We start from the raw sequence: 26,205 nt of genomic DNA on the forward strand, positions 1-26,205 counted from the left end.
TCCTCAGGTGGGTCATGGGAGCCCATAAAATCCTGCTGCCATATCAGACTAACTACCCTATCGGTTGATATAAAGAGGGTTATTGCCATAGAAGGAGTGTTGAAAGAGCTGGCACATAGGGCTGGATGGCCTCTGAGCTTCTCTAGCACTGCGCTAAGAGCAGAGGGACAATTAATAATTGATATCAACAAGGGAAATACTTGAAAATAACTAGGAAGTGTAAATAAATAATGCTAACACCCACTCTCTGGACTCAAAATTGGCCAGGAGTTGTTCCGTTTTTTTTGGAGCAACTTGATTTTTCTGGAGTATCTTAGAAATCCACATTTTGCACATTCAATTTGCGCCAGTGTAAGTGAGTTAGTTAGGATTTTTAAAATTTAGTTTTTTTTTCAAAAGGGAGTGTTACCAGCCACCTATGGCCATTTAGGCCACTTGGGCCAGCTAACTTAAACCAGCATATGTGGCCACTTGTGAAAACCTTTGCAGAGAGTTAAGCAATCAATGCAGGTAGGTACATCGGAGGCCAGCAGAACTTAATGACTTGACTAAAGAATGTGAATAGGATCAAACAGCTATACAGGACATCATATGACAAACTTCGCAAAGTTAATACAACAGAAGCATTCATTGAAGCTTAAACTACAAAAATAAAAGAAGTAAAGAGACAAAACATATTTACATAATTTTTTCAAAATATCCAAATAAAAAATAGAAGTACCTCCTGCTCGTAATTCTCCCAGCCGCCTAAGTTCACCCACCATCAGCCCGCCCTTTACAAACAACCCTACCTCCCGGGGTCGGGGATCCGACCCTGCAGGATCAGAACAGCACCTGGGGCCAGAGATCGGACATGTCTGGGGATCAGATCTTCTCTACAGGTCGGGGATCGGAGCACCCACGGGATCGGAACCCCCTACTCCCATGGGATTGGTAATCAAATCCATCCTGTGGTTCGGAATTCCCCCCCCTCCCAGGATCAAAACCCCCCCCCTGCACTCCCCCCGCCCCCTCATCCTCGCCGCACCGGGCTTGGGCCCCGCACCAACCTGCTTGTTGTGGCCTTCTATCTAGCGTCTCCCACCACCCAACCCCGACCTGAAGCCAGAGTCAATCTTCAGCCCGGGAAGACAGTGGGCCAGCCTGTGCGGGAGGCCACGTGGCCTGGGATCGGGGTGGGACGCACACCGAGACGCTTGGGGGGGCGAGGACACTCCAATGTGCATGTGGAGAGCTGCCGGCACTGTTTTTGGCGCAGGGCCCTAGCTCCGTCCCTGAATCGACTGGCCACGCTACACGAGGACCTGGGAGAGGCCGGACAGCGTGCAAAGTCAGGAGGATTTTTTCCAGCGCACTTCTCATCCTAGAAAAGCAGAGCAAGTAGGGTGAGTGCGCCGAAAAATGGTAGGGGCCAAATTTGAGCCCATTTAGTGCACACATGAAGATGGTCTTGAGGGAAGTGTGGAGGCAATCTTTCTCACTTGTTCTAAGGTTACTGGCGTAGCCCTATTTCATGGAATCATAGAAATTTACAGTACAGAAGGAGGCCATTTGGCCCATCATCGGCTGACAAAGAGCTATCAGCCTGATCCCACTTTCCAGCTCTAGGTCCTTAGCCTTGCAGGTTACAGCACTTCCAGTGCATATCCAAATACATTTTAAAGGCGATGAGGGTCTCTGCCTCCACCACCCTTTCAGGCAGTGAGCTCCAAACCGCCACTGCCCACTGGGTGAAAACATTTCTCCTCAACACCCCTCGAATCCTTCTACCCATTACTTGAAATCTATACCCCTTGGTTATTTCAAAGCTGAGAAGGGAGGGATTCAAATTCCTGGGGCATTGGAACCAGTTCTGGGGGAGGTGGAACCAGTACAAACTGGACGGTCTGCACCTGGGCAGGACCGGAACCAATGTCCTCGGGGAAATGTTTGCTGGTGCTGTTGGGGAGGAATTAAACTAATATGGCAGGGGGATGGGAACCTATGCAGGGTGTCAGAGGGAAATAAAATGGAGGCAGAAGCAAAAGATAGAAAGGAGAACAGTAAAAGTGGAGGGCAGAGAAACCCAAGGCAAAAACTAAAAGGGCCACATTACAGCAAAATTCTAAAGGGGCAAAGTGTGTTAAAAAGACACTCAAAATGCGAGGAGTATTCGGAATAAGGTGGACGAATTAACTGCGCAGATAGCAATTAATGGGTATGATGTAATTGGCATCACGGATCTTTAAATGGCTCCAGGGTGACCAAGGCTGGAAACTCAACATCTAAGAGTATTCAGCATTTAGCAAGGAGAGACAGAAAGGAAAAGGAGGCGGGGTGGCGTTGCTGGTTAAAGAGGAAATTAATGCAATAGTAAGGAGGGACATTAGCCTAGATGATGTGGAATCGGTATGGGTGGAGCTGTGGAATGCCAAAAGGCAGAAAACGCTAGTGGGAGTTGTGTCCAGACCAACAAACAGTAGTAGTGAGGTTGGGGACAGCATCAAACAAGAAATAAGGGATGTGTGCAATAAAGGTACAGCAGTTATCATGGGCGACTTTAATCTACATATAGATTGGGCTTACCAAACTGGCAGCAATGCAGTGGAGGAGGATTTCCTGGAGTGTATTAGGGATGGTTTTCTAGACCAATATGTCGAGGAACCAACGAGAGAGCTGACCATCCTAGACTGGGTGATGTGTAATGAGAAGGGACTAATTAGCAATCTTGTTGTGCGAGGCGCCTTGGGGAAGAGTGACCATAATATGGTAAAAATTATTTATTAAGATGGAGAGTGACACAGTTAATTCGGAAACTAGGGTCCTAAACTTAAGGAAAGGTAACTTCGACGGTATGAGGCGTGAATTGGCTAGAATAGACTGGCAAAGGAAACTTAAAGGGTTGACGGTGGATAAACAATGGCAAACATTTAAAGATCACATGGTTAAACTTCAGCAATTGTCATCCCTGTCTGGAGTAAAAATAAAACGGGGAAGATGGCTCAACCGTGGCTAACAAGGGAAATTGAGGATAGTGTTAAAGCTAAGGAAGAAGCATATAAATTGGCTAGAAAAAGCAACAAACCTGAGGACTGGGAGAAATTTAGAATTCAACAGAGGAAGACTAAGGGTTTAATTAAGAGAGGGAAAATAGAGTATGAGAGGAAGCTTGCAGGGAACATAAAAACTGACTGCAAAAGCTTCTATAAATATGTGAAGAGAAAAAGATTAGTGAAGACAAATTTAGGTCCCTTGCAGTTGGATTCAGGTGAATTTATAATGGAGAACAAAGAAATGACAGACCAATTGAACAAATACTTCGGTTCTGTCTTCACGAAGGGAGACACAAATAACCTTCCGATTGTACTCGGAGACAGTAGGTCTAGTGAGAAGGAGGAACTGAAGGATATCCTTATTCGGCGGCAAATTGTGTTAAGTAAATTGATGGGATTGAAGGCCGAGAAATCCCCGGGGCCTGATAGGCTGCATCCCAGAGTACTTAAGGAAGTGCCCCTAGAAATAGTGGATGCATTGGTGATCATTTTCCAACAGTCTATCGACTCCGGATCAGTTCCTATGGACTGGAAGGTAGCTAATGTAACACCACTTTTTAAAAAAGGAGGGAGAGAGAAAACGGGTAATTATAGACCGGTTAGCCTGACATCAGTAGTGGGGAAAATGTTGGAATCAATCATTAAGGATGAAATCGCAACGCATTTGGAAAGCAGTGACAGGATCGGACCAAGTCAGCATGGATTTATGAAAGGGAAATCATGCTTGACGAATCTTCTGGAATTTTTTGAGGATGTAACTAGCAGAGTGGACAAGGGAGAACCAGTGGCTGTGATGTATCTAGACTTTCAACAGACTTTTGACAAGGTCCTACACAAGAGATTGGTGTGTTAAATCAAAGTACATGGTATTGGGGGTAATGTACTGACGTGGATAGAGAACTGGTTGGCAGACAGGAAGCAGAGAGTCGGGATAAACGGGTCCTTTTCAGAATGGCAGGCAGTGACTAGTGGAGTGCCACAGGGCTCAGTGCTGGGACCCCAGCTCTTTACAATATACATTAACGCTTTAGATGAAGGAATTGAGTGTAATATCTTCAAGTTTGCGGATGACACTAAACTGGGTGGTGGTGTGAGCTGTGAGGAGGACGCGAAGAGGCTGCAGGGTGACTTGGACGGGTTAGGTGAGTGGGCAAATGCATGGCAGATGCAGTATAATGTGAATTAATGTGAGGTTATCCACTTTGGGGGCAAAAACAGGAAGGCAGAATATTATCTGGATTGCGGCAGATTAGGAAAAGGGGAGGTGCAACGAGACCTGGGTGTCATGGTTCATCAGTCACTGAAAGTGGGCATGCAGGTACAGCAGGCGGTGAAGAAGGCAAATGGTATGTTGGCCTTCATAGCTAGGGGATTTGAGTATAGGAGCAGGGAGGTCTTACTGCAGTTGTACAGGGCCTTAGTGAGGCCTCACCTGGAATATTGTGTACAGTTTTGGTCTCCTAATCTGAGGAAGGACGTTCTTGCTATTGAGGGAGTGCAGCGAAGGTTCACCAGACTGATTCCAGGGATGGCTGGACTGTCATATGAGGAGAGACTGGATCAACTGGGCCTTTATACATTGGAGTTTAGAAGGATGAGAGGGGATCTCATAGAAACGTATAAGATTCTGATGGGACTGGACAGGTTAGATGCAGGAAGAATGTTCCCAATGTTGCGGAAGTCCAGATCCAGGGGACACAGTCTTAGGATAAGCGGTAGACCATTTAGGACTGAGATGAGGAGAAACTTCTTCACTCAGAGAGTTGTTAACCTGTGGAATTCCCTGCCGCAGAGAGTTGTTGATGCCAGTTCATTGGATATATTCAAGAGGAGTTCGATATGGCCCTTACGGCTAAAGGGATCAAGGGGTATGGAGAGAAAGCAGGAAAGGGGTACTGAGGGAGTGATCAGCCATGATCTTATTGAATGGTGGTGCAGGCTCGAAGGGCCGAATGGCCTACTCCTGCACCTATTTTCTATGTTTCTATGTTTCTATGACCAGATAATGTGTTTTTGTTACGTTGCTTGAGGGATCAAATATTGGCCAGGATACTGGGGATAAATCCCCTGCCATTTTTCAAAATAGTGCCGTGGGATCTTTTACGTTCACCTGAGAAAGACTGCATTTCTTACAATGCAGCACTCCCTCAGTACTGCACTGGAGTGTCGGCCTAGGTTTTTGTGCTAAAATCTCTGGTGTGGAACTTGAACCCACAACCTTCTGAGTCAGACGCGAAACTGTTACCCACTGAGCCACGGGCGACAGATAACGATGGGTTATTGCAACCCTGTTATAGTGTACACCATCCCCTGACAAGTAAACGTTCTGCTTCTCTTTAACTTGGACCCCACAATGGGAGTGATCTTCCTCAGTGTTTATCGCCGAACTTCTGCTGAAGTTCTGTTGACAGAACGAGAGAAGCCTCAAGGTAACTCACCCCCAATGTACTCCATATATTTTGTGTAGAATACAATGCAGAGTCTCATGGCGATTCTCCACTCTTCCCTCTCTTTTTACAGAGGGTGTTTCATTAGGCCCAGAGCCTCTGTATGTAGCAACGGGATTGGAGCAAGCACCAATCTACACAGGCCCTGAAGAGGGTGAAGTGGTCTATGTTGCCAATAAAGGTATGGTAACTTGAGATGTGCTGTGCAGTCTGTTGGCATAGAAAATACATGTTAAAATGAAAGTGATTAAAATAAATGTACTTTGCATTATTTATAAGGAGCTTGTCATGTATTCAACCAGCATTGTAACTCATGTATGAACTGACAAGTTGTACACTGTGAGAACAATGACCACTAGGTGGTGAACTTTTGGGAGACACTCCTAACCTGGACCTTCAGGTATAAAAGGGGAAGCTCCACCCACCTTCATCACTTGAGTGCTATGGAATAAAAGACAGGTCACAGACTGACCTTCTCTCAAGCATGGGCCTCATGTGCATTTATACTGTATAGTAAGGACATATCAGAGCTGTTCTTAGATTATCAGATAAGAATCGATAATTTCCACTGATGTTAGGTGTTGCCTGTCTCAATGGGGAAGTAATCTCACTGTTTTCAGTGGCTGTGGCAGTACAGGGCTTGAACAGGGTGTTTGGTGCAGTACTGGGTCTATTTGGGTGATCTTCGACCTATCCAAAACGGGTGTGAGGTCTGTTATGTATTTAACCCCTTGCAACCTATATCACACTACCACCAGAGAGCCTACCTGTTGGAATCCCAAGAGATCCCAGAATTCCTTGGGAGTACGGTATATAATCAGGCCACCCACGAAGTACCTGCACTCTGGAGTCTTATTAAAGGAGCTAAGGTCACACTTGCTCATTGTTCACAGTACTCAGTTTCATCCTTTATCATGAACACAACAATTGGCGATGAGGTAATGAACAACCGCGCGAAAATGCAAAGAATAGTTGGTATGCTGGAGAAGTTCTCTGAAGGGGACGATTGGGAGGCCTTCGTGGAGAGACTCGACCAAAACTTCATGGCCAACAAGCTGGAAGGGGACGAGAACACTGCCAAACGAAGGGCGATCCTCCTTACTGTCTGTGGGACAACAACCTATGGCCTCATGAAGAATCTCCTAGCTCCAGTAAAACCAACAGCTAAATCCTATGAAGAATTGTGTACGCTGGTCCGGGAGCACTTAAATCCTAAGGAAAGCGTTTTGATGGCGAGATATCGGTTCTACACGTGTCAACGATCGGAGGGCCAGGAAGTGGCGAGCTGTGTCGCCAAACTTATGCGCTTCGCAGGACATTGCGAATTTGAGGGATTCCTAGAACAAATGCTTAGAGACTTTTTTGTACTGGGCATTGGCCATGAGGTAATCCTTCGCAAACTGTTGACTGTTGAAACTCCGAATCTACGTAAAGCCATAATGATAGCCCAGGCTTTTATGTCCACCAGCGACAACACCAAACAGATTTCGCAGAGTAAAGAGGTTTCGGCCAGTACTGTGCACAAAGTAATGTTGTTTTCGAGCAGGAATATACGTGGCAGAACGTACACGTCGGCTGCTGCTGCATGACCTCAGATGACCCAGAGTTCGCCATCAATCGTTACTGCGCGGCGGTTAACATCTTGTCGGCGTTGTGGAGGTGATCATCGGCCCCATCAATGCCGCTTCAAGCACTATGCGTGCAATGGGACACCTCCAGCGAATGTGCAGGCGAGCTGCAAACCCTGCAAACCACCACGTTGCAGAGGAAGATCGATCTATTGTGGATCAGGCTGAATTGGAGACTCGTACCAAGGATGCAGAAGTGTACGGGGTACACACATTCACCACGAAATGTCCACCAATAATGTTGAAAGTTGAACTGAACGGAATTCCAGTATCTATGGAACCAGACACGGGTGTGAGTCAGTCCATAATGAGTAAAAAGGCCTTCGACAGGCTGTGGGGCAAAAAGGCACACAGGCCCAAGCTCAGACCCATTCACACCAAACTAAGGACTTACACCAACGAACTGATCCCTGTAATTGGCAGTTCAGAAGTCAAAGTCTCCTATGATGGAGCAGTTCACGAACTCCCGCTATGGATCATGCCACGGGATGGCCCCACATTGTTTGGCAGAAGCTGGCTGGGAAAAATCCGCTGGAACTGGGACGACATCCGAGCCCTTTCGATGGTGCCTCATGAGCCCAGGTTCTAAGCAGATTTTCATCGTTGTTTGAACCAGGCATTGGAAGCTTCTCGGGGGAGAAAGTGCAGATTCATTTGGTTCCCGATATGCGACCCATCCACCACAAGGCACAGGCGGTAACATATATGATGCATGAGAAAGTGGAAATTGAGCTGGACAAGCTGCAGTGAGAAGGCATCATCACGCCGGTGGAATTCAACGAGTGGGCCAGTCCGATTGTCCCGGTACTTAAAGAGGACGGCACGGTCAGAATTTGTGGGGACTATAAAGTAACGATTAATCATTTTTCGCTACAGGACCAGTACCCGCTACCCAAGGCAGACGACCTATTTGCGACCCTGACTGGAGGGAAGACATTCACCAAGCTGGACCTGACCTCGGCCTACATGACGCAGGAGCTAGCGGAGTCTTTGAAAGGCCTCACCTGCATCAACACGCACAAAGGTCTGTTCACCAATAACAGATGCCCATTCGGGATTCGGTCGGCCGCGGCAATCTTCCAACGGAACATGGAGAGCCTGCCAAAGTCGGTTCCTTGGTTTTCCAGGACGACATACTGGTTACAGGTCGGGACACCATTGAGCACTTGAAGAATCTCGAAGAGATTCTTAGTCGGTTGGATCGCGTGGGGCTCAGATTGAAACGCTCAAAGTGTGTTTTCCTGGTGCAGGAGGTCGAGTTCTTGGGAGGAAGAATCACAGCAGACGGCATCAGATCCACCGACATCAAGACGGAGGCCATTAAGAACACGCTGAGACCACAGAACGTGACGGAGCTGCGGTCGTTCCTGGGACTCCTTAACTATTTGGGTAATTTCCTACCCGGGTTAAGCAACCTGCTAGAACCCCTACATGCGCTACTACGCAAGGGAGACAACTGGGAATGGGGGAATTCACAAGAGGCTGCCTTTGAGAAAGCCTGACATCTGTCATGTTCTAACAAACCAGCAAAGGAGGCAGAACATGTTTATAAGGCCGGTTTTTAAAAAAAAACAAGGGATAATTGGTTTTGTAAATAGAGGCATAGAGTACAAAAGTAAAGAAGTTCTACTAAACATTTATTAATTTATAAATGTCCTGTATAACCCTTTTAATCGATTAGTGCTAGCTTGCGATGCGTCGTCATACGTGTAGTGTATGTAGGCACCTTTAGTAATGACTCCATGAGGCAGGGTATGGTCTTAAACTGTGCAACCTGCAGTCCTTTATTAGCAGCTCCTGAGTGATGACAACAAGCTGTGTGTTCCTTTTTATACTGGGTTACCTGCTGTGTGCAGGCAACCCCTGGGTCTCCAGCAACAGCACCCTCTAGTGTACTGGTAAGGTGTGTACAGTACAAGGGTACATTCAATGTTGCATACAGTGTTACAGACATCACACAGTAAACAGGCATGCACACACAACAATACTGGGTCGGGTGTGTGTTACAACAGGCTAACGAATCGGGGATTTTGCAACCGCTGCTTATGTGTCCAGGAGTTTGTCCAAGGCCGAAAGGGCCTACAGCATGATTGAAAAAGAGGTTCTGGCTTGCGTTTACGGGGTAAAGAAAATGCACCAGTACTTATTTGGCCTCAAGTTTGAGCTTAAAAACTGACCACAAGCCGCTCATATCGCTGTTCTCTGAGAGCAAAGGGATTAACACCAATGCCTCTGCCTTCATCCAAAGATGGGCACTCACGCTGTCGGCTTACAACTATGTAATCTGCCACAGACCTGGCATAGAGAACTGCACAGATGCTCTCAGTCGGCTGCCATTGCCTACCACCGGGGTGGAAATGGCACAGCCTGCGGACTTGCTCATGGTGATGGATGCATTCGAAACAAAAAGTCCCCCGTTACGGTCTGCCAGATCAGGACCTGGACCAGCCAGGATCCTTTATTGTCCTTGGTAAAAAAACTGTGTCCTCCATGGGAGCTGGTCCAGCGGAGATGCAGGAGGCGATTAAGCCGATCCACAGGCGCAAAGACGAAATGTCTCTGCAGGCGGACTGTCTGTTGTGGGGCAATCGCTTGGCCTTGCCCAAGAAAGGCAGAGATACGTTCATTTGTGAACTGCACAGCACCCACCCATGCATTGTAATGGTGAAAGCCATAGCCAGATCCCATGTGTGGTGGCCCGGCATCGACTCAGATTTAGAGTCATGCGTGCGCCAGTGCAACACTTGCTCTCAGCTGAGCAATACACCCAGAGAGGCACCGCTAAGTTTGTGGTCGTGGCCCTCCAAAACGTGGTCGAGGATCCACGTGGACTATGCGGCCCATTTCTAGGCAAAATGTTTTTGGTTGTTGTGGATGCTTATTCAAAATGGATTCAATGTGCAATAATGTCTGTAAGCACGTCCTCGGCTACCATTGAGAACCTACGAGCCATGTTTGCCACGCACGGCCTGCCTGATGTTCTAGTCAGCGACAATGAGCCATGTTTCACCAGTGCTGAATTCAAGGAATTCATGACCCGCAATGGGATCAAGCACGTCACATCTGCCCCGTTCAAGCCTGCGCCAGGCAGCGGCCAGGCCGAACGGGCAGTTCAGACCATCAAGCAAAGCTTAAAATGTGTGTCGGAAGGCTCCCTACAGACCCGACTGTCCCGAGTGCTGCTCAGCTACCGCACCAGACCCCACTCACTCACCGGGGTTCCCCCAGCCGAGCCGCTCATGAAAAGGACGCTCAAAACAAGTCTCTCTCTTGTCCACCCTGATTTTCATGATCATGTGGAGGGCAGGCGGCATCAACAAAGTGCCGTGCAAATGTGTCACGTGATATTGAGGTCAATGACCTTGTATTTGTACTCAATTATGGACATGGTCGCAAATGGCTCACTGGCACGGTCATAGCCAAAGAGGGGAGTAGGGTGTTTCAGGTCAAATTGGCCAATGGACTAATGTGCAGAAAACATTTGGACCAAATCAAATTGCGGTTCACCAACAGCTACGAACAACCCGAAGAGGACACCACCAATTTTGATCCTCCAACCGACATCATGGTTGACCACGAAGCTGAACTCACCATCCCCAGCAGCCCGGCAAGGCCGACTGTAACCCAGTGAAGAACCACACCCGCATTTGTACCGAGATGATCGACAAGGGAGCGAAAATCCCCAGATTGTCTCACCTTGTAAATGAGTGTACTATTAACTTTACAAGGGAGTGATGTTATATTTAACCCCTTGCAACCTGTATCACATTACCACCAGAGGGCCTACCTGTTGGAGTCCCAAGGGAGCACGGTATATAATCAGGCCTCCCACGAGGTACCTGCTCTCTGGAGTCTTATTAAAGGAGCTAAGGTCACACTTGCTCATTGTTCACAGCACTCAGTTTCATCCTTTATTATGAACACATCAAGGTCAACCTCTGGTTGGATGCATTCCAAGAGGAATCATCACATGATCTCCCATCTCCAAACTGCCCCACCCGGTCAAACAGCCTTTTTTTAAATCCCGAATATTTTTTAGAACAAAAGTGTTCAAAGTAAATGACAGAATTGCCACCTGTGATTTTTCTCCCAGGGTTTCTGCTCGTGGCGAGTTTCCAGGAGATGAATCTTTAATTCCTGGAGACTCCAGGGCAACCCTACAATGCCTCTGAGGCTTGAGCAATTTTGAAGCTCATTAATGTACAGATGATGAGCTGCAGACGACAAGCTCGCTAGTCGTGGGAGGGCGGGAAATTGGCCAGCTCCTGTGCTGAGCTGGCCTGCCCAACAGGGTGGGGTCTGGCAAGTGTGGCCCTTGAATTGGCCACTCAATGCCAGGTATAAGCGGGCGATACTGCGCATGGCGCACACTCTGCACACTTGCGACTGAAAATTGTAACTGGGTCCTGTAATAAGCATAGGTGCAGGCCCAATTAGCATATTTAAGCAGCCTTAATGCTTCAGTCACTTGCTTATTTACATGCCCGCCCAAAATTTGGCAGGCCCTGGGCATCAATGGCATAACCGAGGTGCTCGTCCCCAATTATCACTTGCTTGCCGTCCAGTTTTCAACGGAGAAATGAGCAGCTGTCAATTGAAACTCACCTCCTAGTAATCTACCAATGAAGGTTTGCAGCTGTATAACACTTTATCACATCTCTCGGAAAACTCTCTAAACTCTTCGTGTACAATGAATAACTTTGAAGTGCAGGTATTATTGTTATCTTGGCAAATATGGCGACAATTTTGTGCACAGTGAGATCCCACAATTAGCAATGAGATGAATGATTAGTAAATCTGTCTTTTGCTGGAACTGGTAGAGGAAAGATTGTTGCCCTGTACACCAGAAGAACTGCTCTTCCAGTAGTCCCGTAGGATTGTTTCCATCCATCTCAATCACTGAAACAGGCAGATGAGGCCTCAGCTTAGCATCTCATCCAAAGGAGTTCTGGAGTGGGGCTAAATCCTTTAACCTTCTGATTCAGCAACAAGCCTGTCGCCAACTAAGCCAAGCAGCTACAGTGAACATGAGCGTTCCTGTTCTTCTTCAGCAGGTGAGGGTGGGGGGGGATTGACTGATGTGTGGGACAGGCCGCAAACTGCACAGTTCCAGACCAGCTTGCGTTTTTAAGGGTTGGAATCAGCAAACGGAGTATTCGAGATAAAGGGGGCGGAATTGCCATTTTTATAGCCCCTTTAGCACCTCCAGGGGCAGTATTCGCCTGGGGGAGGGGGAGGGGGGGGCGGTGTTACCGCCTCCCGGGAAATTGCCCGGGAGGTTGCTGAGGGGCTGCCATGACAGCACTACGCCCCACGGTTAGCGCCCTGGACTGCCGTGCTACCGGCGATGACGTCATCGCCCTGCGTGGCAACCTCTCACCGATCCGCGCCAACTCCTTAACGCCCCGCGGGGGAAATTGCCTCGCAGACTGCGAGGCTGGCCGCAGGCGGATGTCAACGCTAGCTTTGCACGTTGCGAAGCTGCCGGACATCCGCTCTCGGGGCGGTGATGAACATAAGAACATAAGAATTAGGAACAGGAGTAGGCCATCTAGCCCCTCGAGCCTGCTCCGCCATTCAACAAGATCATGGCTGATCTGGCCGTGGACTCAGCTCCACTTACCCGCCCGGTCCCCATAACCCTTAATTCCCTTATTGGTTAAAAATCTATCTATCTGTGACTTGAATACATTCAATGAGCTAGCCTCAACTGCTTCCCTGGGCAGAGAATTCCACAGATTCACAACCCTCTGGGAGAAGAAATTCCTTCTCAACTCGGTTTTAAATTGGCTCCCCCGTATTTTGAGGCTGTGCCCCCTAGTTCTAGTCTTCCCGACCAGTGGAAACAACCTCTCTGCCTCTATCTTGTCTATCCCTTTCATTATTTTAAATGTTTCTATAAGATCAACCCCTCATCCTTCTGAACTCCAACGAGTAAAGACCCAGTCTACTCAATCTATCATCATAAGGTAACCCCCTCATCTCCGGAATCAGCCTAGTGGATCGTCTCTGTACCCCCTCCAAAGCTAGTGTACCCTTCCTTAAGTAAGGTAAATGAAAGAGGAGGGTATCAGCGCCCTGGGCTGCCATCTTTTTTTTCGGCTGACTCTTGTTATGATCTGGAATTCACTGCCTGAAAGGGTGTAGGAACCAGATTCAATGGTAGCTTTCGAAGAGGAATTGGTTAAATAATTGAAGGGGAGAAATTTGCAGGGATATGGGATAAGAGGAAGGGTGTCGGACTAATTGGATAGCCGGCACAGACTCGATGGGCCGAATGGCCTCCTTCTGTGCTGTATCATTCTATGGTTCTATGAAGATAAAATTTAGCATACTGAAAGGAATTGAAATTCATAATTCTATGATTGAGCCATTGGCTAAACCTGATTTGTCATTATGCTTGTTGCGGCGTATTTAAATTATTTTCCAGGTAATTGTGGAATAAGTTCAGCTCATGCTGCAGTTCCAGGAAATTCTGGGTCAATGGGCAACATTGGACCTTATCTCGTCCGTTTCTCGGTTCAATCCCACACCCCAAGGGAACCTAAACTACGCACAGCATCATATTGCCGAAGGTGAAATTGCCATCCCTGGCGACTGCCTTAAACAGGCGGTCGGCCTCTTGCATGTGCTAATGAGGGGAGGTTTGATGAGCTCTCTGTGAAATTGGTCAGAAACTGAGTGGAGCATGTGCAGGGGCCCGCCAGGGCTTTAAAGAGAGTGCTCCTCCTGCCCCACGACATACCTGAGGGCCACAGCCTGAGTCACAACCCTTCCCAACTTGGTCCAGAGGAAACCTAAGGGGATCCGACTGTGGAATTATTGAGACGAGGCCCAATTTTGGTTGAGCATTGGTCCTCCAGCTTCTGGTGCGTGCTATGAGTCCAACAGCCATTTTGGACCTGATAAAGGGGCCTAAATGAATCCCTTCTCCACTCTGACTTTCGTCACTAACACTTCAGTGCCCTATACCGTGTGTACAATATGCACCAAACTGAACACACAATGGCTTTAGCTCAGAATTAAATATATGAAAGAGCTGAGATTTAATTTTACTTTAATCAACTACTTTGAATTCATGAATTTAAATAAATTCACCTGCATCATTGTTTTTCATGCTAAGTAGCTTTGATGAGAAAATTGGTCGCAAATTTCCTGGATTTAGATCACCGTTGACTTGACTGGGGGAGGGGTGGAGCTCTGATCAATTTGGCATGCTTTTGGTGGGGGTATTGGCGGAAATTATAGCACCGCGGGAGTAATGGCGTGACTCACGAACGCCATAATTTCCTGAGACTTTTACTGTTAAGGCAATTCCAATGCTGCAGATTCCGAATGGCATGAGCCTCCAGGAAACTCTTGGCCCATGTTTCATCCGATAGCCTGATTGCTATCCAGGACGTCGGGGTGAAGCTACGATCCACCCCAACACTCCCCGCACCACCCCATCCCCACTCCCTGTGGTAAAACCGTCTGCTGGCAGTCACCATCGTACGCTAGCACATGGCTGGTGGCTATTTAGTGTGAGGTACCAGTTTGCGATCAGATCAGCACCTTCAGGAGTGGAGTGGAGAGAAATAATTGAGAGGGGGGGGGGGAAAAAAATGAAAGAATTAAATGGATTGCTTTTATGCTTTGGGGTAAATTTTCTGAGCTCGCCCTCCTATTGCGGAAAATCGCCCATTTGGGGGAGGGGAATAAACTGAGTGCAACCCGCCATTTTCTAGCCACGACGGACAGAAAATCTCAGTTGCATGCGTGACGATTTTTCAATGTGCTCTCCCGCCGGACGACCTTCCCCGCTGGGAGCTTGAGATCGCAGAATTTACCCTTTTGTGTCAAAATAGAAAGAACTGAAAGTAAAACCTGTGATGCGTTTGTCTTGCAGCTTATTTGGTACCTTACTTCACTTTTTCACGAGTGAGCGGCAGTCGCAAGCCCCTGAAGCAGGCAGCCATTAACCTCGACAAGCAAGGCAACACACTGATATTTGAGGCCCGATTCGAGAGTGGGAATCTGCAGAAAGTTTTTAAAGTGTACGTAAGAATTTTGCAGAGTGCGTTGGGAAGTGTTGAACACTGGTATGTAATTCGTATTGAAGTTTGCAACTTACGGCACGCAGCACTCTGGAGGTCCCACACAGCTGGCTCACTGACTTTTCAATGGATAAAAACTGCATATGCGCAGCCTGTTAAATGGGCTCTGTGGCCCCCAATTTTTTTTTTTTTTTGAGGGAACACTGTTTGAAACCCAATGTAGGCCAATGATTTGTGTTATGGGGCCTCTTAAACTCCCTTCAAGTGCAATGTGCTAACTTAATCTTACAGTAGTTTCTGTGATTTCATTGTTGTTTTCCTGGGGTAATATTTACGCAGGAACTGCACATGTGTATGTCTGCGAAAAATCGCAAGTGCGCAGCTCGTGGCTCAAAACTGGCGGGCAGTAAGCTTTGATTTTTGCCATCTGTACATTTGGGTGGGGAAGGTTTTCTGCTGCCAGCGGAACTTCGACATTTACCTGCACTGTAGGTGTGTGTATCTGGAGATAGGGAGAATGCAGGGTAAATTCCACACTTCTAGGTGAGAAGGATCTCTCCGGAGATAGGGCTGCTGCACTGTAGCCCCAATTGCAGCTGCACTGTAGCCCTGATCGCTGCTGCATTGTAGTCCTGACCGCTAGACTGTTGCCCTGACCGCTAGACTGTTGCCCTGACCGCTAGACTGTTGCCCTGATTGCTGCTGCTGCACTTGTCATGTATCCTACATGGCTACTGTTTGTACTATCACAAGGTGTGCCACCAGAGGGCACAGCAGTGGGAGACTTGCAGGTTGCCTGTACAGGTGTGCCAGGCCTAGTATAAAAGGCAGGCCACCAGGTGTGATCCTCACTCTGGAGTTATCAATAAAGGACTTAGGTCACCACAGTTCAAGTACAACACATTGCCTAGTGGAGTCATTATCAGAGCATCCTAGGACATAACAATTGGCGACGAGATTACGGACTTTCACACAAAAATGGATAACCTTGGTACGTTGCAGCAGATGGTGATGATTGAGACGCCTTTGTGGAGAGACTCGACCATTTCTTCACTGCAAACGACCTGGCAGGAGACAACCCGGCCACACTGGCTGGCAAGCGCAGAGCTATCCTGCTGACCAGTTGTGGGCCCACTGTCTATGGCCTCCTCAGGGACTTGCTGGCACCAGCGAAACCAACGACCAAGACGTACAAGGAGCTCGATCCGAGCAACTCAAGCCCAAGGAGAGCTTCCTCACAGCCAGACACCGGTTCTGCACCCACCAACGGCCCAAAGGCCAGGAAATCACGAAATACACTGCAGACCTCGGGAGGCTGGTGACACAGTGTGATTTCGGCGACCATCTCACCAAAGCGCTCCGGGACATTTTTGTCATTGGAATCGGCCATGAGGGCCTTCTTCATAAGTTACTGTTGGCAGATACCACAGTCACACTGCAGAAGGCCATCTCTGTGAGCCAGGCATTCATGACCTCGACCTGTGGCTCTAGGCAGATGTCTCACCCTCAGGACTCAAACCCGGCAAGTACTGTGCACAAAGTGGCGCCTTTTAGCGGCTGGACTGTAGAACGCGAACCTTCTCAGGGGAGAGAGAACAGGCCCCCGAGTCCCTTAACTCAGAGTCCGCCGAGGGGGGCTAACCGAGTAGCCCTACTCTGGTGTTGTGGAGGGAATCACAGGGCTTACTTGTGCCGTTTTAAAGATTATGTATGCAAAAGCTGCAGCACAGAGGGCCACCTCCAGCGAATGTGTAAGAGAAATATGACTCACTGTGTTGATGAAGAATCTGCAGATGGCCATGAATCCAGTGCGGATTATGAAATGATAGGCAGAGAGGCAGCTCAGCCCCACGATGAGGTGTATGGCATGTTTACCTGCACCACAGAATGTTCCCCGTTGAGGATGGAAGTCGAGATAGATGGCGTTCCAGTCTTCATGGAAGTGGACACGGGGGCAAGCCAGTCAGTAATGAATCAAGAAGCCTTTGAGAGGCTGTGGGACAATCAAGCTGAACGATCCAAGTTGATCCTGGTTCAGACAAAGCTGCTCACTTACACCGATGAACTCATCCCAGTTGTTGGTAGTGCGGATGTAAAAGTACTCCATGATGGCGCGGTGCACAAGTTACCTCTGTGGATTGTTGCAGGTGATGGACCAACGCTGCTCGGCAGAAGGTGGATGGAGAAGATCCATTGGAAGTGGGAAGAATTCACCCCTCCAGCGATCGACATCCTCCGTGCTCAGAGGCAAAGCAAGCCCTCACCTGAGGTTAGATCCGGCACCAGAGAGCAGACCAGCACAGCACCCGAGGCACAGACCGCTCAGCACGACTGCGTGGAGATGATCCAGCTGGGACGACCCAAACACACCTTCCAGGCTCCAGTGGCAGGATTCCGGAGGAAGAAAATTGGATCCAAAGGTGACTCCCCAGTTTCGGTGGCAGAACCCGGGGAGAAGAGGATCACCGCAGTCAACATCGTGGATGGAGGAAAGACACCCGAACCACAAGATGATGCGCTGAAAAAAAAGATGGCGACGGCCAGACCACGAGGTGCAGCGCTGATGGAGCAACATGTGGTACAAAACGGAGAAGAGGATTGGGGTAAAGAAAGCAAGGCTCTCTTAAAGGAGGCCTGCAACCCACCACACTTAAAGGGACAGTTCCACAAACTCAAGCGATGTAATAGCAACTGTGAGTTAGTGGTAAAATGTGTAACTGATGATCAGAGTTGTGTACATGCAATAAGTAAGGAAAAGTCGTACGATTGCGATCATGTAAACTGTGTAATTGATGATCAGAGTTGTGTACATGCAACAAGCAAGGAAATGTTGCATGATCGCGATCGGAGCTACAGCATATTCACAATATGTAATGAAACGTTGTGTGATGTAGGATTTCAACTGCACACTGCCAATGCAGCGGGCAAACACCCATCGGGAGCACACAGGTCCAGTGAGCTACCCAATGCTGTAGCCTGCATCCCTGGGACCAGAGTAATGCACCATGGAGTGTGGCCACAAGCAGCCAATACACACGAGCTGCAGAGCAAGCAATCTTAGGAGGGTAATGGCACCGGTATCGATACCCTGCCCCTGATTGGCTCCGCCTCTCAGGCACCCGAACCGCCACGAGCCTGAAAGAGCAAACTGTGCTAAGGCGCAGCCCCAAATCCCATCGCCACCAAGGCCATACCCGGGAACGAAGGGTCACCCACAACAGTTCTCCCAAAGGGGACCGCGACCAGCCAGGATCCAAAACCAAACAAAGCCCAGGCAAGCGAGTCAGCAGTTCCCTGTGCACTGCTAGATGCCTGCTCCTCAGAGAGCAGCAGCGACCCGGGGCGCAAGGAGAGGACAGGGAGGTCACAGGCATCTGTGAACCTGCCCGACGCTAGGAACAACGGCAAAGGCCCCGAGAGCAGGCAAGTTGAGCCAACCAGGTGTCTACTGCCAGCACTGGGCACCGCGCCACCATCAGACGGCAGGGACACCATCCAGCAGTTCTGGAACTAGTTTGTCCTTATGCACTGGTTACCGATCCCCAGTACGTATTGATAATGTATCTCACATATTTGTCTCACAATGGAACCACAAATGTAATGCAAACTTGATTTTATGGGCCTGAATGTAAATGAATGCAAGGAGCCTCCAGCACAATCTATATGTGTGTGGTGTGTGTGTGTGTGTGTGTGTGTGTGTGTGTGTGTGTGTGGGGTGGGGGGGGGGGGGGGAGAGAACGGAGTGGTTAACTAAGAATGGAGTTTTCTCTGTTCATGTACCCCCTTTGGAATTGTACCCTTTAGCTTACATTGTCTCTCCTGGTTCTTCCTATCAAAATGTATCACTTCGCAATTTTCTGCGTTAAATTTCATCTGCCACATGTCCGCCCATTCCACCAATCTGACTCTGTCTCCTTGAAGTCCATCACTATCCTTCCCACTGTTCATTACTTCCAAGTTTTGTGCATTTTCTGCAAATTTTCAAATTGTGCCCTATTCACCCAAGTCCAAGTCATTAATATATATCAAGAAAAGCAGTGGTCCTAGTATCGTCCCATGGGGAACACAACTGTATACCCTCCTCCAGTCCGAAAAGCAACCATTCACCACTACTCTCTGTTTCCTGTCACTGAGCCAATTCCGTATCCATGCTGCTACTCTCCCTTTTATTCCATTCGCTTCAACTTTGCTGGCAAGCCTATTATGTGGCACTTTATCAAATGCCTTTTGGAATTCCATATATATCATGTCAACCGCATTGCTCTCGTCAACCCTCTTTGTTACCTCATTAAAAAACTCAATCAAGTTAGTTAAACACGATTTGCCTTTAACATATCCACACTGGCTTTCCTTAATTAATCCACACTCTCCAAGTGACTGTTAATTTTGACCCTGATTATCATTTCTAAAAGCTTCCCCACTACTGAGGTTAAACTGACTGGTCTGTAGTTACTGGGTTTATCCTTACACCCTATTTTGAACAAGGGTGTAACATCTGCAATTCTCCAATCATCTGGCACCACTAGCCGTATGTAAGGAGGATTGGAATATTATGGCCAGTACCTCTGGGATTTCCTCCTTAACTTCCCTCAGCATCCGAGGATGCATCCCATCTGGTCCTGGTGACTTATCTACTTTAAGTACAGACAGCATTTCTAGTACCTCCTCTTTCAATTTTTATCATCCAATATCTGCATTACCTCCTGTTTCACTATGACTTTGGCAGCATCTTCTTCCTTGGTGAAGACAGATGCAAAGTACTTATTTAGTACCTCAGCCATATCCTCTGCCTCCATGCGTAGGTCTCTTTGATCCCTAATCGAACCCACCCCTCCTCTTATTAGCTGTTTATATGCCTATAGAAGACTTTTGAATTCCCTTTTATGTTAGCTGTCCATCTATTCTCTCACTCTCTCTTTGCACTTCTTATTTTCTTTTTCACTTTCCCTCTGCACTTGCTATATTCAGCCTGATTCTCACTTGTATTCTCAACCTGACATCTGTCATACGCCCCCTTTTTCTGCTTTATCTTACTCTCTATTTCTTTCATCATCCAGGGATCTCTGACTTTGGTTGCAATACCTTTCCTCCTCGTGGTAATGTACCTCGACTATACCCGAACCATCTCATCTTTAAAGGCAGCCCATTGCTCGATTACAGTTTTGAATGCCAATCTTTGATTCCAGTTTACCTGAGCCAGATCCGTTCTCAACCCATCGAAATCTGCCCTCCTCCAATTAAATAGTTTTACTTTAGATTGCTCCCTTTCTTTTTCCATACCTAATCTAAACCTATTCAGTACTGAATACTGGTTAGAGAACGAGATGCGCTCAGGGGACTCCTGCACTACCTGCCTGGTCCTCCTTGTCTGTCTGGCGGTCACTTATTTCCTCTCTTCCTGCACACCCATACGCTACGGGGTGACCACCTCCTGAAACATGCTATCCACGTAGCTCTCAGCCTCACGGATGCACCGCAGTGACGCCTGCTGTTGCTCATGCTCCAAAATCTGGAGCTTCAGCTCCTCCAGCTGACGACACTTCCTGCACACGGGAAGCGCCCTGGAATTTCCACATGGCTTGATGTCAAATTTTATCTGATAACACTCCTGAGATGCACCGTGGGACATTTTACTACGTTAAATGCGCCATATAAATGCAAGTTGTTGTTGTATGTTTGCTCCCCGCTATGAGATAGAGGCAATCTGCTCAGATTTGCCTGGTCATATTGGGCGCCACGAAAAATTGAAGGAATGTGCCTTTGTGCAGCAGAGCAGGTTTCATAGAGCTGCCTGTACCAGTCTCTTCTCAGTCACCTGCCTCTTCTTGCATTCCCACCCTCTGCTGTTGTCCAATAGACATGAGCAGAGCTGTCAAATCCAGTGGAGGTTGGTAAGGCCAGTGACAATTGGACCTCTCCTATCACAAGGTAAGTGGCCAGTTTTGTATTTCCCAGTGCAGCCAAATCACTTGTGTTGAGGACTAGAGGAAAGTGTGAAATGAACTCTCTTCTTCATTGACTTCCAGCAATATCTAGATCTAGAGAGCTTGAATCATATATGGAGCCGAAATTGGTTCCTGGTAAGACCCGCCCATTTTTTTGGCGGTCCCCAGGCGCACCTACCTTTTTGGCACCTGCTGCCGCCGGGTCCCATTTGGAGCCACTTTCGGCCACGTATGGTGGGCCGCAGTGGGAGTCGGCGGGCAGTTGCAGGTGTCAGCGGCTGCAGTCGGGTGCAGGCCTCTCCACTCGGAGAACTTCGGAGGGCCTGCAACGCGCATGCACGAGACTTCGTGAGATTTTTTTTTTTGGCAGTCTTTTCATCCACCTGACGTAATTTTGGTCGCGTTTGAGGCTGATGGGACATCTGCGCATGTGCTTAAAGGCACAGCACTCTCTTGCAGCTGTGAGTTGGAGAGGGGAGAGTGTGAGTTGGAGATTGGAGAGGGAAGAGTGTGAGTTGGAGAGGGGAGAGTGTGAGTTGGAGAGGGGAGAGTGTGAGTTGGAGAGGGGAGAGTGTGAGTTGGAGAGGGGAGAGTGTGAGTTGGAGAGGGGAGAGTGTGAGTTGGAGAGGGGAGAGTGTGAGTTGGAGAGGGCAGAGGCTGAGTTGGAGAGGGGAGAGTGTGAGTTGCAGAGGGCAGAGGCAGAGTTGGAGAGGGGAGAGTGTGAGTTGGAGAGGGGAGAGTGTGAGTTGGAGAGGGGAGAGTGTGAGTTGGAGAGGGGAGAGTGTGAGTTGGAGAGGGGAGAGTGTGAGTTGGAGAGGGGAGAGTGTGAGTTGGAGAGGGGAGAGTGTGAGTTGGAGAGGGGAGAGTGTGAGTTGGAGAGGGGAGAGTGTGAGTTGGAGAGGGGAGAGTGTGAGTTGGAGAGGGGAGAGTCGGGTAAATTGAGAACAACAAAGTCTTGGCAGCCATTCCTTTAATCATTGAAGATGAGTGGCCAAAAATCTGCAATGAAGACTGTCAAAACCAGGCCCAGAGCTCCCTGGTTTAATGAAGAGGAATTGGAGGAGCTAATAACAGAGGTGGAGCGCAGGTACAAAGACCTGACCCAGGATGGTCGTGGCAAGCCTCCACCACCCCAATACCGACGCATTTGGAGCGAGATCGCTGAGATCGTGTCTGCGATGGACAACGTTGTGCGGGAAACATTGGAACGATTTGGTGGCGGCAGCAAGAGTGAGTAAAAATTTATTGTCCGCCGCCCCCCCCCCCCGTGCAACTGCAAAAAAGTTGTGCGCCAGATGTATGTGTGTGTGTGTGTGTGTGAGTGGGAGTGTGTGTGGGGCGCATCAGCAAAGGGGCTAAAGGCTGCAACGTTTTTTTTGTGCAGAAGGAAAATGCATCCAAGGCAGCAAGCCTGAGTTCGACAGGAGGGGGCCCAGCAGAGGTGGTAGAATTGAGCAGCCTGGGGGAGTGTGCATTGGTATCGGTGGGTGACCGCCGCCGTGCGACCACAATGGTTGATGCAGATCCAGTGCTGCAGCATGGTAAGGTTGTACTAATCTCTGGTGTGAGCCACGCTCGTGGCATGAAAGGTCATGCAATGTTAAGGCAATCATGGTTTACCGCACACTTTGTCGCCCATTATTGGTGTGCCCATGTAGAGATGGAACTCCTTGCTGGCACAGTGAGATGGCACGGCTCACATGTCAGCTTGACCAGCACCACCCTGTCCCCACCCCTCCCTACAGACTGAAACGTTGTCCTCTACTTGCAGATGATGACTTGGATCAAGGCACACCATCCACCTCTGGCATTCAGCGGAGCCGTCAGACCCCTGCCTCTCCCACCCTGACGTTGTCCCCAGCCCAACACAGCAGCTCCTTCATCCACCAACACCTCCCCCCCACCCCCAGATCACCCATTTCCACCGCTCTCACCTCCGTCACAAAGAAGAGGAGAGCGAGGAGGGAGAAGGGCCCATCTTTGAGGCCCTTGAGCTCGAGGAGCTGGAACAGGATGACAGCAGCCTCCTGCCATGAGTGCCAGCTATCCGCACAACCTTGGCGTCGGGCTCCGAGTTCATGGGGTTTGGAACGGACTCCACACTGGCAAGCTCTACCAAGCACAGGGGCTGTGGCGCGAAGGCAACCGAGGTGCCTGAATCCACCAGGAGTGAGCAACCAGCTGAGAATGCAGGACGGTTCTCTGCTATTCAGGAGATGGTCCAGCTATCACGGACGAGCATGGAGATAGGTCGCGATATGCTCCAGACCATGACTGGGATTGCTGGCAGCATTGCTACCTTCACTCATCAGCATGATGACAGGATGGACTGGCTCATTACTGTGTTGGAGCGCACAACTGAGTTAGTTGAGGCAATGAGGCAAGAGATGGCTTCTGGCCACGTAGTGCAAGCCCCCGACCCCACACCCTCATGGCAGACAGATCTGGAGTAGCAGGAGATCCTGGCGCCTTTGGTCACACCCCCTACCTTCTCACCAAGATGCACACGCCTGCAGAGATCCTGCTGCCCTCCTACACAAGCTCATCAACCAGAGGCAGTGAGCGGCAGGGGAGCGGGACACCGTGGTGTAGGCGGGGTGAGGAAGAAGAGCTTGGGTATTGCTTCAAGCGGTGGTGGGGTGGGGTGGGGGGGGGGGGGTGGGTAAAGAGAGGTGGTGGTGCCACATAGAGGGGTAGGTGTTGGTAATGGAAATGTTCCTAAATGTAATAATGTTATGTAACCTTTGTTATTGACCACTTGTAAATACACGCACATTGTTGACCCTCTCTTGGTCAGTGTCTCATTTTAACGTTATGTGTGGTGCCTTGTGAGAAACTGACATCTGTCCCTCAGGTCTTCTGCTTTATCAGGAATATCTTCCCATCCACATATGACTGCACTGTATAATGGGTCCTGTCATCAGGCCATCGCAACCCGACAAGGAAGGGTCACCAATGCAGGAAGGCTGCCATTTAATTACTCACTTTACCTACTTGCAGGCCAGACCTTAAGGCTTGCACATCAACCCTCTTTTCCCGAGGCCAAACATGGTAGAGTGCCACCCCTGGGATGAAATGGTAATCAGTTACAGCAGTACATTAAGTGTATTTTCCCGTGTTCCATACCTCTTCTGACTATCAGTTGCAGCGCTGCGCCATTTCTTTACATCTTCTAACTCTCGCTTATTCAGCCTGACATAATCCCATACCCTCTGCGCAGTCACAATATATGCATGAATATGTTCCGCATTAAATGCTCTCAAGACTCTTGGAGGCCATCTCCACTGAGCCTTTGCCATCTTTCGCTGCGCATTGCCGCTTCCTCTACCGCACCTTCCCTTCAACAGAGTCATGTGGAGAAACATATGTGAACTCTTTCTGTGCGGATTAAGGTCCATCACACTACTCTTTATGTGCTGTGAGGGTTATTCGATCGGTCGGATTTATTACATCTGTCAGAATAGAGTTATGTCCGTGACCACTACAAAGCACGCTGGGTTCAGGTATTTTGTGATTGAGCAGAATAGATTTTATTAAATAGTTTCCCTGCAATACAAATAAATAAAACTTAACAAGGCGATAGTGACAGTCTATTCATTGACACCTCAACGGTAGGCCACTGAGTCACCTTGGCGCTTGTCTCTTGATGTGTTCTATTGACCATGGTCCTTCCTCAGTTTTATGTGTAATAGTGCTGCCCCTAATGTCAAATAGCTGTAACTTTATACCCTTTTCCTCCCATGCAAATGTTGAGAGTCTGCAGCTGTCTCAGACTTACAATAGATCATTCTAAGTGTGTACCTCTGACCTTCTATGTTATATCTAGTGCTGCCTGGAGAACTTTTAGTACTGTATCTCAGAATTAATTAATGAGATTGGCTGTACAAAATGTGACATGCTGCATACTTTTCAGTTTTTGATAATTATTTTGCCTTGGCCATTGTGGTTCTAAATGAAGGTGTTTCAGCAAGGTCGCTTTTAGACATAGACATAGACATACCAATTAAACATGAGCAGTACAGAGAGACCTGGGGGTCCTTGTGCATGTATGCAGGTACAGCAAGTAATCAGAAAGGCAAATGGAATGTTGGCCTTTATTGCAAGGGGAATAGAGTATAAAAGCAGAGAAGTCCTGCTACAACTGCACAGGGTATCAGTGAGGCTACCCCTGGAGTACTGCTTACAGTTTTGGTCTCTGTATTTAAGGAAGCATATACTTGCATTGGAGGCTGCTCAGAGAAGGTTCACTAGGTTGATTCCAGAGATGAGGGGGTTGACTTATGAGGAAAGGTTGAGTAGGTTGGGCCTATACACATTGGAGTTCAGGAGAATGAGAGGTGATCTTATTGAAACTTATAAGATAATGAGGAGGCTCGACAAGGTGGATACAGAGAGGATATTTCCACTTATAGGGGAAACTAAAACTAGGGGACATAGTCTTAGAATAAGGGGCCGCCCATTTAAAACTGAGATGAGGTGAAATTTCTTCTCTCAGAGAGTTGTAAATCTGTGGAATTCTCTGCCTCAGAGAGCTGTGGAGGCTGGGTCATTGAATATATTTAAGATGGAAATAGGCAGATTTTTGAGCGATAAGGCAATAAAAGGTTATGGGGAGCAGGCAGGGAAGTGGAGCTGAGTCCATGATCAGATCAGCCATGATCTTATTGAATGGCGGAGCAGGCTCGAGGGACCAAATGGCCTACTCCTGCTCCTATTTCTTTCTTATGTTCTTATGAGCACGATCAATAAACTAAACCAACATCCAGCAAACTTTTTTCTAGCAGTCCCACTCATAATGCTGCAGCATCTGCAGGATACCCGTGATGTGCAGCGGAGCCATTCTCCCTGCCGCCTGACTCACAGCCAGCTCAGACCTGCTTTTTGCCAGCGATTCTTCTGGCCGGCGACAGGTCGATCTGAGGCCATCATCCCTGACCAAAATGGGCGATTTCCAGCATGACGTCACGCCAGCGGAACCCTCCGCGAATAATCTCCTGCCGTGCAGAATGTGGATGGCAGATGGGTAGTTCCGGAGGAATCGGCCCCAAAAAATACATTTCCGGCGGAACCTCAGCAGCTGCAGGTGCAACATCCACCAATTGTGGCCCCATGGAATC

The 26,205-nt window shown here is 48.5% G+C and overlaps 1 protein-coding gene across 1 annotated transcript in view; it reads left to right on the forward strand.

Moving 5' to 3' along the window:
- Positions 1-26,205, forward strand: part of LOC139262797 (cytosolic carboxypeptidase 2-like) — a 103,042-nt gene that overhangs the window by 31,085 nt on the left and 45,752 nt on the right. The window contains exons 6-7 of the mRNA XM_070877949.1: positions 5,553-5,660; positions 14,996-15,143. Of these exons, the coding sequence (XP_070734050.1) occupies positions 5,553-5,660; positions 14,996-15,143 (256 nt within the window). The remainder of the gene's footprint in view (positions 1-5,552; positions 5,661-14,995; positions 15,144-26,205) is intronic.

This window comes from Pristiophorus japonicus, chromosome 4, assembly GCF_044704955.1.
Source record: "Pristiophorus japonicus isolate sPriJap1 chromosome 4, sPriJap1.hap1, whole genome shotgun sequence".
In the NCBI taxonomy this organism is placed as follows: Eukaryota; Metazoa; Chordata; class Chondrichthyes; family Pristiophoridae; genus Pristiophorus; species Pristiophorus japonicus.